This window comes from Bufo bufo, chromosome 2 (assembly GCF_905171765.1).
Source record: "Bufo bufo chromosome 2, aBufBuf1.1, whole genome shotgun sequence".
In the NCBI taxonomy this organism is placed as follows: Eukaryota; Metazoa; Chordata; class Amphibia; order Anura; family Bufonidae; genus Bufo; species Bufo bufo.
The window spans coordinates 202,007,431-202,022,066 of record NC_053390.1 but is presented as its reverse complement, the minus strand read 5'-3'; the positions used below and the strand labels follow the sequence as shown (position 1 = coordinate 202,022,066).

Here is a 14,636-nt window from a genome sequence, read left to right as displayed (position 1 = left end):
TATGTATGTGCTAAACTGACACTGCCATGCAAGAAAAGAAGCGTAATAGTGCCCTATAGTTTTACTATATTGATCTATTGCAGTGATGTCGAACCTTTTAGAGGCCGAGTGCCCAATTCAACCCAAAACCCACTTATTTATCGTAAAGTGCCAAAACAGCAATTTAACCTGAATACTATAGTTCAATATAGTATATATTCCATGTACTTTATCATTTAGCTATAATAGCCTGCCTACATTCAGTGCGCTGCCTGTGCTGTTGATAGTGCACCCTGCGCTGATGAATGGCAGGAAAAGTCTAAGGCATATTGGTACACTATAGACTTTTTTCACAGTGCGGGTGCCCACAGAGAGGGCTCTGAGTGCCGCCTCTGGCACCTGTGCCATAGGTTCGCCATCACTGATCTATTGCTTTGCACCATTCTTATTGACACAATTCTTGGTCACAGCCTAGTCATATTCAGATTAGCTAGGCTGGCTAAATTATCTATGAAACCTAATTAACATGATTTGTGATACATATATCAAGAAACTGTCTCTTCACCGCACATCACAATTTGACAGCTCTTCCTATACTACCCAAGGGGAAATGCAGTGACTGTCATTATGTATAAGTTACACATTCTGTATATTAAACATATGATGAGATGAAAGCTCTTCAGGTACAAATATTGTAATGTGTAATGGCATTCTGATACAAGTGCTCTACCTACTGGAAGTGCATTAAAGAGGACCTTTAAACTCTCCTGACATGTTAGTTTTTAGCAACCACTTGGATTCCCCATGTAATAATTCTGGAGCATCTGTTCTCATGATTCTATGTTGTGCCATTGCAGTACCCCAGTGGAAAGGGTTATCTGCAATTGTTTGGTAATGTACTCTACTGAAATGTTATGTTATACACTGCTATGTAATGTGACACACCCAGTATGCTGAAGCATGAGTCAGGCATGGCCAGAGTTAACTATCCTGGCCCAGGCCTCTCTGGAGCTTAGGGTGTAGGCTGGCTCTTCCCCCTATTTCCAGGAGAAGATTCTAGTTGTACTAGGAGAAGGAAGTGGTAGGGAAGGTCTGGAGAAGACAGGGAACAACCAGTATGTGCTCCTCTTCTCAGGCATTCAGCTTCAATGATTCAGAAACCGAACAGATCCTTGTGTGTCCTCCACTGCTATCAGAGAGCGAGAGAGACAGAGAGAAGAATTGGAGAAGTTTCATGGCTACAGCCTGATAGTCAGCAAGGCAATCAGTGTAGAGCTTTCCTAGGCCATGATGCAGTGCAGGGATAATGAGTTAAGACACCCTGCACAATTTAGGTATGATTTGGCCAGTTGTATTATTGGAACTGCATGCCGCCCTGCGAATTGCGGACATTGTGACACATTACGGTTGCTACTCAAGTCCGGGCACTAGACACTGTAGCAAGAGAAAGATTAATCAGAGGGCCATTGTTTCCAAATAATTGCCTAGCTCATGCTTCTGTGTGGAATTTCCACTGGCTACAGATAATTGCTGGATGTACTATAACTCCCATTTGGTGTACAGTAAAGAGTGACTTTCGTTAAGTTCAATCAGGCCTGCTTACTGACTCTTCTAAAACCACACACTAGCCAATGCATTTCCATCACAAGCTCTGCCTTGCACCCACATGGACATTTGATATCAAGAGCACCCAAAACTACCATGAGGCAGGAGCCCCAGCTACGGGGAGGGAATATGTGGTGCCCTCCTTCATGGCACCAACCCCAGGGAGCAATGGCCTGAGGGAGTACACCGTGACACATCATCATCAGGGCCACTACCACTCCCAACCTCTACTCGGGCTCCTCAGGGGCTCACTGCACCGTTCCTCTATTATTTGGTGTAGACCTTATTGAGGTAATTAATCAAACTGGTGTAAAGTTGATCTGGCTTAGTTGCCTATAGCAACCGATCAGATTCCACCTTTCATTTTCCAAAAGAGCTGTGAAACATGAAAGGTGGAATTTGATTGGTTGCTATAGGCAAGCCAGTTCTACTTTACATCAGTTTGATAAATGACCCCATATGAATGTATATCCAGCAATCAGCAATGAAGGTCCAGGTGGGTGTTACACCCCTGCACAGCCTAACAAGGGCAGCACTGATTGGATAATGTCAGACTGTGCAGAGACACACCCACAACTGGTAACATCCATCTGGACCTTCATTGAAAACTGCTAGTAATTCATTTAAAACTTCTAGCTGGAATAATAAATTAATGGCACATCACAGAGTCATACAAAAAGATGCTCCAGAATTATTACATGGGGTATGCAAATAGTTACTAAAATAGACATGTCAGGAGAGGTTACAGGTCCTCTTTAAACTTACGCTGTTCCACCTTACTTTCAGTGACCTTGGCATTTTGCTATTATTTGTTGGAACCCATTTACTTTGCAAGTCCTCCTTCACACACACATGTTCAAAGCTGGTAAAAATGACGTGAAAAACACCACAAAAAAACTGTCAATTTTCACTAAAATGTTATGTGAGATAAGCCTACTTTCAAAAAAATCTTCTAAGAAAGCCTAATTTAGTAAAAAAATTGCAAATTGGGCTCTTTGTCCACATCCACCACTGTCAGTGCAGCTTTGGTTTTCTGTAGCAGTTTGGTTTCTGGGGGAAACATGGACCGTTTTTATGTTTAGAAAGAGTTAATTCTCGCTAACAGTGGAATCCCAAACTATGAGAAATTTTAAACCCACCACGGTCCTCCTGTAAAGGTCCCCAATATGACCACAATGTAATGGGACTTGGATTCAAGGTAAACCCTGCCCCTTATGTAATTTTCCTGGTGGGACAGTCAGTATAAATTTAGACTTTTGGCAGGTATGAGTTTTGATCAATCAACGCCCTGGGGCCCCGGCATTTGCCTCTTGAGCTTAACGTTAACTCACGTTCTCTCCTCCATGTTAGAATTAGGATGCCTCATCTCCATCAGGGCACAGCCAAATTTCTATAGGAGAGGAAGAAAAACTATTTTATATGAATTATAAATTATGTGGTAATACATAACCCAAACAGTCCCCAAATATGATATACCTCAGATAGGCATTCATTGGTTGATGTATACATAGATGACAACGTATATTATTGTATTACATGTAATACAAGAACTCTGCCCTGTATCACATCATCCCTCACAATAAGTACTTCATACATATGCTTCATACCTCTCCATTTTCTGGCGGGTCACCATTTCCAAAAGTGCTGGTCACCACTAGGACAAGAGTTTCATGTTCTAAATGTACAATGTCATACTCTTCCATGGGCGTGGTCTGAAGAGAAATTAAATGAAAGCATCCATGAGTCAACGGTGAACAAAAAAAAATAGTATGGAAAAAATAAGTGAATGTGACGCATAAGAGTAACTACTGACCCAAGAGGTGCACTCAGTCGAGTGGACTCACCCAGTCCACTCCAAAAAGCAATAGAATAAAAGAAGGATAACTGGGCACACTCAGGATATCTGGACCATTTGAATTTATTAGCATATATATTGACAATGAATAACCGTATAATCTGACGGTAATAATTAAAACGTATCTGCTAAAACTATAACATAAAACACGACATGCAGTAATACCATATAAAACAAATGGAAAATGGTAATCTAAAATGCACTAAAATTCGAGGAATAAAATGGAATATTCGATAATAAATCGTATGAATAGTCTGGCGAATATTCGCATAGGAAAGTTTCGTAATAAAAAGGTAGCGCTAAAACAATGTCCTCTTACAACGTATTTTGACAGGGGTATCCAAAAGTTGTCAAGGTCCCAATGCACAATCAGTGAATGAACTCAAGCGACGTCCCGCTAATGGCATCCACCAGCGGCGTCCCACTGGAATATTGATCTAAAAGTTTTAAATAGCTGGATAAAATCGAACGGTCTTACCGTCTCCCTTGATAAATCGACAAAGGTAATATTGTGGTCCTCTGTATATGCAGACCAATAGCTCGTCATAAATTCGCACACTGGCAATTGTTTGACACGTGTAGTCAGGCCTTCACCATGGAATCAGGCCTTACAGATTGTTTTTAAAAACTACCATTCGTGTGACAGACGATTCCTTCTTTGAGATAATCCAGTAAATTCTCCAGCTTCCCAAGTGGTCCAAAATTTGGGGTCCTGTCTAGGCTAGACGTGTTTCGGGGTATCGCATTACCCCTTCCTCAGTAGCTGTCAGTCCCCCAAAAATTCCTTTCTTATATAGTGGAAAAGCTATTCCAAAAACCTGGATCAGATGTTCCAAAAACCCAGAGTGGATCCACTTTTTGATCCACTCTACCTCATTACGTATATTCTCATTTATTAAAATCCTCGCAATACCATATATAATATTGTTACCAATATACCTTTAATATATATACATATATGCTAAACTATCCTTAAAACATAAACATTCACAATATAACAATGACATTCACAATATAAAAACAGAATCATGCTCTAATTTATCTTTGCAGCTGAATATGCAAAAACCCCTTCATCCCTATATGGATATGAGCCTGGTGTTTCCAATAAGCCAAAAAACGCATCTGACACCATGCGGTTTCCATGCGGTTCCGATGCGTTTTTTTCATCAATCTTCTTGGACACCTTTGTATAGACCTTCTGCATTCATTATAGTGTCCAGAAACAAAATCTAAGAGAAATATATTCTAAAAATTGCATATTTGAGAGAGAAAACTGTCTTACTTGAAAATATTCATAAAGTATGTTCAACAGTGGAATTGAGGTTATTCAAGATAATGTGGTATTGAGTGGAAGCCCACTGCTAAGGGCAAACCACCCTATTATTAAATACTAGGTGGGGTTAAACCATCAGCAGTGGGCGTCCACCCACTCTATAAAAAGCCGAATAATTCAAATTCGGCATTGAGCCCCCCTGGAAGCAAAGTATTTAATTCAAAAATACGTTGTGTTTCCAGTCTCGACATTTTACTGATGTGGTTACCCCCCCCCCCCTCCAATCTTTGTGAACCTTATCAATGGCTGCAAACTTAAGGCCGATTGGGTTTTGATTATGTGCTACCTTAAAGTGGTTGGACAAAGAATGCGTTTCCAAACCTTTTCTACTGTTAGCCATGTGTTCGGAAATCCGTTTTTTCAGAGTCCTTTTGGTCCTCCCTACGTATTGTTTACCACACGGACACTCAATCACGTAGATAACTTCTGTTGAATTACATGACTACTTTCTAAAGAATCCTATCGTTGGAGATTCCAACTCTAGGGTACAATTAGAACAATATACCCACACTAATTAAAAAAATCCATCGAAAAAATATCCTAGGAACGAGATGTGTGAGGAGATGGCCACTTTTAAAAAATGCGTAGAAAATGACCTACGTCGAGTAAAGGAGAAAACTAGATACGCACGCCAAAACCTCACTAAGGAAGAAATTATAGCATTGAAGAATTTGCAGAAAGAGAATGGTATTATTATCCACCCTGCTGATAAGGGCGGATCAATAGTAGTGCAAGATGTGGAACAGTATAATGCTGAATGCCTTAGACAACTGTCAAATATATGGACACTTATAGAAAATTGACAGGAGACCCGACACAAATATTTTATAAAGAATTGGTAGATTTGTGTGAAGGAGGGATTAAAGGCGGGATTTTCAAACAAGAAGAATTTGATTTTATTATTAATAAATACCCACGGACACCAGTCTTTTATACAATACCTAAAATACACAAGGACATGGTCAATCCTCCGGGACGCCCCATTGTGTCGGGGATTGATTCCCTGACTTGTAACTTATCTCAATATATAGATATATTACTACAACCGAGGGTGAAGAAAACTCCGTCGTATACGAAGGACACCACGCAAATAATTAAATCAATAGAAAATATGGCATTTGAAGAGACTTGGTTGATGGGCACGCTGGATGTACAATCATTGTACACAGTAATTGATCATGCACAAGGTAAAGAAGCAGTGAGATCTCAACTGCAGGAAGAGGGAAGTTTAGCTCAAAAACAAGTGGAATTTTTAATCAATAGCATTGATTTTATTCTATCCCATAATTATTTTAATTTTAATGGGGATTTTTATTTACAGACTCGGGGTATAGCCATGGGCACCAGGTTCGCACCCAGTTATGCAAATGTATTTATGGCCAATTGGGAGGGACAATGCATCGCCCCCCGACTGGGGACGGACCTGGTGCTCTGGCAAAGATACATCGACGATGTATTTTTTATATGGAAATCTGGAAGGGAAAAGTTGGAAGATTTTTTTAAAGGAGATTCATTTTAATATTTTTAATCTGAAAAAAGCATTTTTAGAAAAAGAATTCCCCGTGGAGCTTTTAGATGGTGCACTTAATAAAATAAGGGATATGAAAAGAGAATTTTTTTTAAAGAAAAGGAGGTAGTGAAGAAAGAACAGAAGGAAGTTGACCTCCGTATGATTTTACCTTTCAACAGTGAGTTTAGGAGAATCAGAAAGATAATACACAAACATTGGTATCTAATAAAAAAGGACAAAATATTGGGCCCCATTACTCCATCTAACCCCCTTATCACATTCACTAAAGTCTCATGTTTAAATATTAAAGTGGCCCCAACCATTAAGAAAGGAAGCAAACAAACTTGTTCAGTTCAAAGTTGGGCAAATATTAATGGCTTCTTTAGGTGTGGACAATGCGGAAACTGTAAGATCACAGATTTCCCACGTAGAACTAATGAAATTATCTCCGCTACAAATAAGTATAAACACAAAATTGGGGAATTTTTGTCATGTAATTCAACAGAAGTTATCTACGTGATTGAGTGTCCGTCTGGTATACAATACATAGGGAGGACCAAAACGGATTTCCGAACACATGGCTAATATTAGAAAAGGTTTGGAAACGCATTCTTTGTCCAACCACTTTAAGGTAGCACATAGTCAAAACCCAATCGGCCTTAAGTTTGCAGCCATTGATAAGGTTCACAAAGATTGGAGGGGGGGTAACCACATCAGTAAAATGTCGAGACTGGAAACACAACGTATTTTTGAATTAAATACTTTGCTTCCAGGGGGGCTCAATGCCGAATTTGAATTATTCGGCTTTTTATAGAGTGGGTGGATGCCCACTGCTGATGGTTTAGCCCCACCTAGTATTTAATAATAGGGGGGTTTGCCCTTAGCAGTGGGCTTCCACTCAATTACCACATTATCTTGAATAACCTCAATACCACTGTTGAACATACTTTCCGAAGATTTTCAAGTAAGACAGTTTTCTCTCTCAAATATGCAATTTTTAGAATATATTTCTCTTAGATTTTGTTTCTGGACACTATAATGAATGCAGAAGGTCTCTACAAAGGTGTCCAAGAAGATTGACGGAAAAAAACCCGCATCGGAACCGCATGGAAACCGCATGGTGTCAGATGCGTTTTTTGGCTTATTAGAAACACCAGGCTCATATCCATATAGGGATGAAGGGGTTTTTGCATATTCAGCTGCAAAGATAAATTAGAGCATGATTCTGTTTTTATATTGTGAATGTCATTGTTATATTGTGAATGTTTATGTTTTAAGGATAGTTTAGCATATATGTATATATATTAAAGGTATATTGGTAACAATATTATATATGGTATTGTGAGGATTTTAATAAATGAGAATATACGTAATGAGGTAGAGTGGATCAAAAAGTGGATCCACTCTGGGTTTCTGGAACATCTGATCCAGGTTTTTGGAATAGCTTTTCCACTATATAAGAAAGGAATTTTTGGGGAACTGACAGCTACTGAGGAAGGGGTAATGCGATACCCCGAAACGCGTCTAGCCTAGACAGGACCCCAAATTTTGGACCACTTGGGAAGCTGGAGAATTTACTGGATTATCTCAAAGAAGGAATCGTCTGTCACACGAATGGTACTTTTTAAAAACAATCTGTAAGGCCTGATTCCATGGTGAAGGCCTGACTACACGTGTCAAACAATTGCCAGTGTGCGAATTTATGACAAACTATTGGTCTGCATATACAGAGGACCACAATATTACCTTTGTCGATTTATCAAGGGAGACGGTAAGACCGTTCGATTTTATCCAGCGATTTTATCCAGCTATTTAAAACTTTTATATTAATATTCCAGTGGGACGCTGCTGGTGGATGCCATTAGCGGGACGCCGCTTGAGTTCATTCACTGATTGTGCATTGGGACCTTGACAACTTTCGGATACCCCTGTCAAAATATCGAATGGGACGTTGTTAGAGGACATTGTTTTAGCGCTACCTTTTTATTACGAGACTTTCCTATACGAATATTCGCCAGAATATTCATATGATTTATTATCGAATATTCCATTTTATTCCTCGAATTTTAGTGCATTTTAGATTACCATTTTCCATTTGTTTTATATGGTATTACTGCATGTCGTGTTTTATGTTATAGTTTTAGCAGATACGTTTTTATTATTACCGTCAGATTATACGGTTATTCATTGTCAATATATATGCTAATAAATTCAAATGGTCCAGATATCCTGAGTGTGCCCAGTTATCCTTGTTTTAAAAAATATAGTATGTTTCTTCATGTAAATGGTCTGTTGTAGTGTTTCTTAGCTCAAGTCCCCAAGTATTCCAAGATGTTAGGGTTCCGGACAATAATTATATACCCTATGAAATATTAATAAAATCCCGTTGATGTCAGAAGTTGAGGAACAGTGGTCTAAGATACTGTATTACTATCCAAGGTTAGACATAGGCATAGTTTTTTTTTATCTAAAGTCACTTTTGAGAAACCCTTCTCACATACTGTACTTTACTGCCATAGAGCTTGTTTGATGCACCATAGACTGTCATTATGCTTTTTTTTTACCCCTTGAAGCAGTAGAGCTACTAAAAGGCAGGCTTACATTACAGAGTGTGATATGTCAGGCAAACAGGATTTTTTTTTTTGTAGAGAAAGTGTCCTTCCCCTATCTTTGATTTGTGGATACTGGAGTGGAGATAGAAGAGAAGGCCCCACTAGGACATTTCAGGGTTTGGCCTGTCTAAAGAGGCTCTTTAGGTGCCAGCTTATAAGGCTAAGACGGGTGTTACAAATCAAACAAGGCTGCCAGCCTGGGGAAGGACTGGTGAAGTTGGCTTGTTGGAGCCATGATTATTGGTAGGCCTTCACCCTGATAGCTAGGAAAACTATGATGTGTAGCAGTCAGTGCCAGTGGCAGATCCTGTTGCTAAATAAAGCTGAGTGAAAATTTTCTGCTGCAGACTGAAGCTCTGGGTTTGCTGCCATCAGTCCGGCTACCCCCTGGAGATGGTGCTCCTCTTACCTGAATCTGCTACAGCTACACCATACAGGAGCATAAAGTACTGGATTAGCAGTTACCTTCCTGCCCAGAGCTTTCCTTCAAATCTGTAATGGCTATTTACTATTCCTACCATTCGCTTACAGAGGACCGTGATTGGCCTTATTTAGAAAAAAATAAAAATTTTGCCGATGCCTTAGGTATCTTCTCAAATGGCAGGTTTGTTTCATAAAACCTATAAATCTATGTTTCTACTACATGCGCATAGATGATCTTAATAGATTATCCCACAAATTAATAAATATTGGTGGTAATGCACACCATTATTTCAACTATATGAATGCAAAAAAAAAAGCTGCTCTCCGGTGTAATGTTCACATTTCTTAGCTTCTTCACATCTAGTTTCTTCAGTGTTTGTGGGCGGGCATCAGTTTATGTGACAGTCACCTCCATCTCCCAGCAGTAGATTGCAGCCAGCTGTTGCTAAGGGTCCATTCGCACGTCCGTAGAATGGTTCCGCATCCGTTCCGCAATTCTGAGGAACGGGTGCGGACCCATTCATTCTCAATGGGGACGGAAAGGATGCGGACAGCACACATTGTGCTGTCCGCATTCGCATTTACGGTCCGCGGCTCCGTACTTCCGGTCCGCGGCTCCCAAAAAAAAAATAGAACATGTCCTATTCTTGTTCGCCATTTCTATAAGGGTGCCGGCCCGGTGTATTGCGGATCCGCAATACACTTCGGATGTGTGAATGGATCCTAACTCTGCCCCTTTAAATAATGGTTGCATGGAATTGCAGGTTTACCCCATGGTTGCTACATGGGAATGTATCCTTAGGGCTCATTCACACGACCGTACTAATTTTTGCTGACCACAAATTGCGGATTCATGAAACACAGAAACCGGATGTGTGCATTCCGCATTTTGCGGATCGGAGTGTCCTTCTCTATGATAGAAATGCCTATTCTTGTCTTCAAAAATGGACAAGAATAGGACATGTTCTATCTTTTTTGCGAGGCAGTGGAACGTAAGGGCGAATCTTTTGTGGCCCCATTGAAATGAATAGGTCTACACATCCAATCCGTAAAACTGTGGAATGGATGCGGACAGAAACATACGGTAAGTAACAGATTGCCCACCTTTTTACGATGTATTGCCCAGCTGCCTAACTGTTCCATAGAGGGAACATTGCCTCTCAGTATCCTAAGGTCTGTTCTACTGTCTTCCTCCGCTGCATAGAAAATAGTCTCTCAAAGCCCTAGCGATTCCACTAATAAATATGTAATGTAATGCCCCCCCCTTCCAATTTTCTTGCACTTACCCTTATCTGGTCAGCTTTCCAGAAGCGTTATCATGCTAATCTTATACACTCTTATATTCCTCACTTCCTTTCGCTGACACGTATGGCGGAACGCATGTTGTTTATGCATCCGCTCCATCATGTTTTGCTAATGCAGTCGCCCCACACTACTACTGCCACGTAAGTGACGTCATTTCCTGGTAGCAGCTGGAAGAATGCATAGTAGAGCGCACTGCATTCCTACGATGCTTCAGACATGCTCACCATCTTTTCTTGTGGGTTATCATTATGTATGTTCATTCTATCTAGTGTGCAGGGCAGTTTTGATTGGCCGGGCTGTATACAGAAAAGTGCAGTACAGACAGTAGAGTTATAAACACTGGAGAAAGCTTTAGGCGAAACGTACATTGGGGTTGGAGCTGCCTCATGGTCTGTATTTACCTTTTTATTCTGCTGTATATTTTATGTCTTTTTTTAGCATTTGGGATTTCTCGCGCATTGTTAGTACTCTTGTACTTTACGTATTTTATCTCTGCTACTTTTAATAGGGCCATGTATACTTTTTCTAAAGGAGGGATTTAAATGAACTCTTAGCAAGCTTTGTATGCATGCGATTTCCACACCAGACAGTTCCTTTTTGTAAATGACTGCCACCAATTACAGTTTTTTTGGTTTGCCTGATTTTAATATGACTTAATAAAATATCATATTTTTAATACTATACTGGGGTGGGTGTTTTTTCTAGGTGTTAGGTAATCTTATACAAAGCAAACAGTGCTTTCCCATCAGTCCACAGATATTTCACTTGACACACTGAATCATTTAAATCATTGGATATCTCTACAGGTTCATTAATACAAGAAATACAACAGGTATTACCTTGGCATCAAAGGCATGCTTGAATATTTCACATAATGTTTTTGCATAGACTTCAGATTTGCCGGTTTCAGTCGCATATAGGATTGTAGCTTTAACTCTTTTTGCCATTGCTTGCCCCATTAATTTGGCAGAAAATTTAACTGCCCTGTAATAGGAACATAGCAGATGCTGAAATACATTACAGGCACAGGACGCAGCGGCCATTCCCAGACACTAGACTGAAATAACTACTCACTTGGCCAACTTTTTGAATCCAATGGCTCGTTTCTTAGTTGGAGTCCCATTCACTCCTTTCCAAACATGAGTGTTCCAGGGGTCAGGCTGCACGCGACAAAATATAGATGTATATTGTCATTTTTCATGCAATATCATTTATTACACTGTACAGGAATATATATAAGCCACCACCTCACGAGTGATACTTTTCTGCTATTTTCTTCACTGTTTACTGCCTTCAGCACTGTTCCATAAGGGTACTGCTATGATTATCGACTCCCAATGAACGGCATGCTAGTCTAAAATGAAATTCACCCTGCATTCAATGTCTACATTCGGCAGGACAGTTTGATGCGTATGGCCAATCGTGTGCAACTGTACGCCAATGCAATTACAATCTACTGCACCGGACAGTGTGGCGGTATACAGCAATGAAACCACCAGCGATTATCAAATTACTTACATACATATACTAAGGGAAATAATACTTAGGGCTCTTTTACATGAGCGGATCCCGTGCAGGTAATCCACTGCGTGAAAGAGAGCCAAGCCCCGTTCCGGACAGCAGAGACACGGAGCAGTAACATGACTGATAATGCTCCGCGCCTCTCTGTGACCTTTTTACTACAAAATTACAGTGAGATAAAGTGGTCACAGAGAGGCAAAGAGAATTATCAATCATGTTACTGCTCCGTGTCTCTGCTGTCCGGAACGGGGCTTGGCTCTCTTTCACGCAGTGGATTCCACGCACAGGATCCACTCGTGTGAAAGAGCCCTTAAACCTGGAGGACCTGTAACCACTCCTGACATGTCTGCTTTAGTAAATACTTGCACCCCCCTTGTAATAATTCTGGTGCATCTATTTTTAAGACTCCACAATGTGCCATTCTTTCATTATTCCTGATAGAAGTGTATTAATGAATTGCCAGCAGCCTGTCATAAAGGTCCAGATGGGTGTTACCAGCTGAGGGTGTGTCCCCGCACAGTTTGACACTGGCAGCACTGGATGGATAGACGGTGCAGGGACACAGCTCTACCCATCTGGGCCTTTATTGCAGACTGCTGGCAGTTCATTCATAAACTGCTAGCAGGAATAATAAAGGAATGGCACAACATAGAGTCATAAGAATAGATGCTTCAGAATTGTTATTATACAGGGAGTGCAATTAGTTACTTGAACAGACATGTCAGGAGAAGAGACAGATCTTCCTAAAGCTAGCCTTACATATTGATGTGAGCCAAACCCTTCCTATTTCAGCTGGATCTGTAGACTGTGTAATGTATATGGTGACTAGGGATGAGCGAATCGACTTCGGATGAAACATCCAAAGCCGATTCGCATAATACTTTGTTTGAATACTGTACGGCGCGAGCGCTCCGTACAATATTAGAATGTGTTGGCTCCTATGAGCCGAAGTTATTACTCGCGAGACTTCGCATAATAACTTCAAAAATCAATTTCTACTGTAAAAAAACATTTCCCAAACTCGGGTTCAGTTCCAAGTGGTACCTTAGTAGGATTTCAACATGCCAGACTGCCCAGAAGAGTCTACTAGCGTCTTTCTCCCCTGTCCTCTCAGAACTTATATATAATATATATAAATCTTGTATGTCAGTATTCTGGAATACAAATCTTGTAAACTTTAGCAGAAAACAGCAGGAAAACAAGTTTTGTTTTGGGCCAAAATTTGGAACTTTTCAGCTTCCTCCACCACCCTTACTACTTTTACAATATTGGGTGTGTCATGGGCGCAAGGAGGCGGCCATATTCAGGAGCTCTTCAGCCCAACTCATTTAACATCATGTGCATAAAAAAAACGGACGCATGTTACATCAGAAATCTACGTTAGCTCCCTTGCGGATGTAGATTTATTTTTCTGGTGCATGGGACCAGCAGGCTTTATTCAGATTTTGTAACACTTACAAGTGCGTCATGTTTTTTGTCATAATGCTGTAGTTATAACCCAGATGATTTAATGCAGGACAAAGTACTAGGATCCTGATCACAGTACATATGTACTAAGCCAGGGATGCTCAAACTGTGGTCCTCCATCTGTTTCAGAACTACAACTCCCAGCATGTCCAGAGAGTCTACAGCTATCAAGGCATGTTGGGAGTTGTAGTTTTGCAATAGATGGAGGTCCACAGGTTGGGCATCCCTGTACTAAGCAAAATCATGTTACCTGATATTCAAAGGAAGGTGTCAGACGGTAGTTGAGCATCTCTTGGTGAAATACTGGAGTAATGCTCCCAGACATTGGGGGTACTATCCACACCCAATCAGCAGGACAACCTCCACGACACCGGTATTCGTTTTCCATATGCTTAATAAATGACTCTGTGGCAGAGTGATGATCTACAATGGTTACTTTATCACTCTGAGGAAAGAAGAACAACTGATCATGATAGAAGAATATCCTCCTCTGCATGATTATAGAAATAGTGCCACATTTGGTATTGTACCTTAACCCTTTCAAGACTCAGATTTTTCGTTTTTACGATTCGTCCCTATGTTTATTTTTCTGCTCACATAGCCATATAAGGGATGTTTTTTGAGGGACAAGTTGTACTTTCTAATAGCACCATTTAATATTGCATACAATGCAGTGGGAAGCTGCAAACAATTTTTACATTGGGTGGAATTGAAAAAAAAAAATGCAATTCCGCCATAATTTTATTTTATTTTTATGGCATTCCCTATGTGGTAAAATGACCTGTTACCTTTATTCTTTGGGTCAATACGATTACAGCAATACCAAATTTTTATAGATTCTCTTGGGTTTTAATATTTAAAAAAAACAGCACCATTATCTGACCCCCATAACTTTTATAAAGTTACACCTACGGAGCTAAGTCATGATTCATTTTTTGTGTAGTTTTATTAATACAATTTTGGAGTTTATATGAATTTTTGATAACTTTTTATTTAATTTTTTTAAATCTGCGATTTAGATGTTTG

General features: G+C 40.1%; 1 protein-coding gene across 2 annotated transcripts in view; it reads right to left on the bottom strand.

Annotated features, from left to right (window-relative positions):
- The window catches only part of NOS1 (nitric oxide synthase 1), a 127,631-nt gene that overhangs the window by 54,801 nt on the left and 58,194 nt on the right, over positions 1 to 14,636 (bottom strand). For both annotated transcript variants that reach the window (XM_040420223.1, XM_040420222.1), the window contains 5 exons: positions 13,861 to 14,055; positions 11,697 to 11,782; positions 11,462 to 11,606; positions 3,192 to 3,296; positions 2,916 to 2,974 (listed from right to left, as the gene is read on the bottom strand). In XM_040420223.1, the coding sequence (XP_040276157.1) occupies positions 2,916 to 2,974; positions 3,192 to 3,296; positions 11,462 to 11,606; positions 11,697 to 11,782; positions 13,861 to 14,055 (590 nt within the window). The remainder of the gene's footprint in view (positions 1 to 2,915; positions 2,975 to 3,191; positions 3,297 to 11,461; positions 11,607 to 11,696; positions 11,783 to 13,860; positions 14,056 to 14,636) is intronic.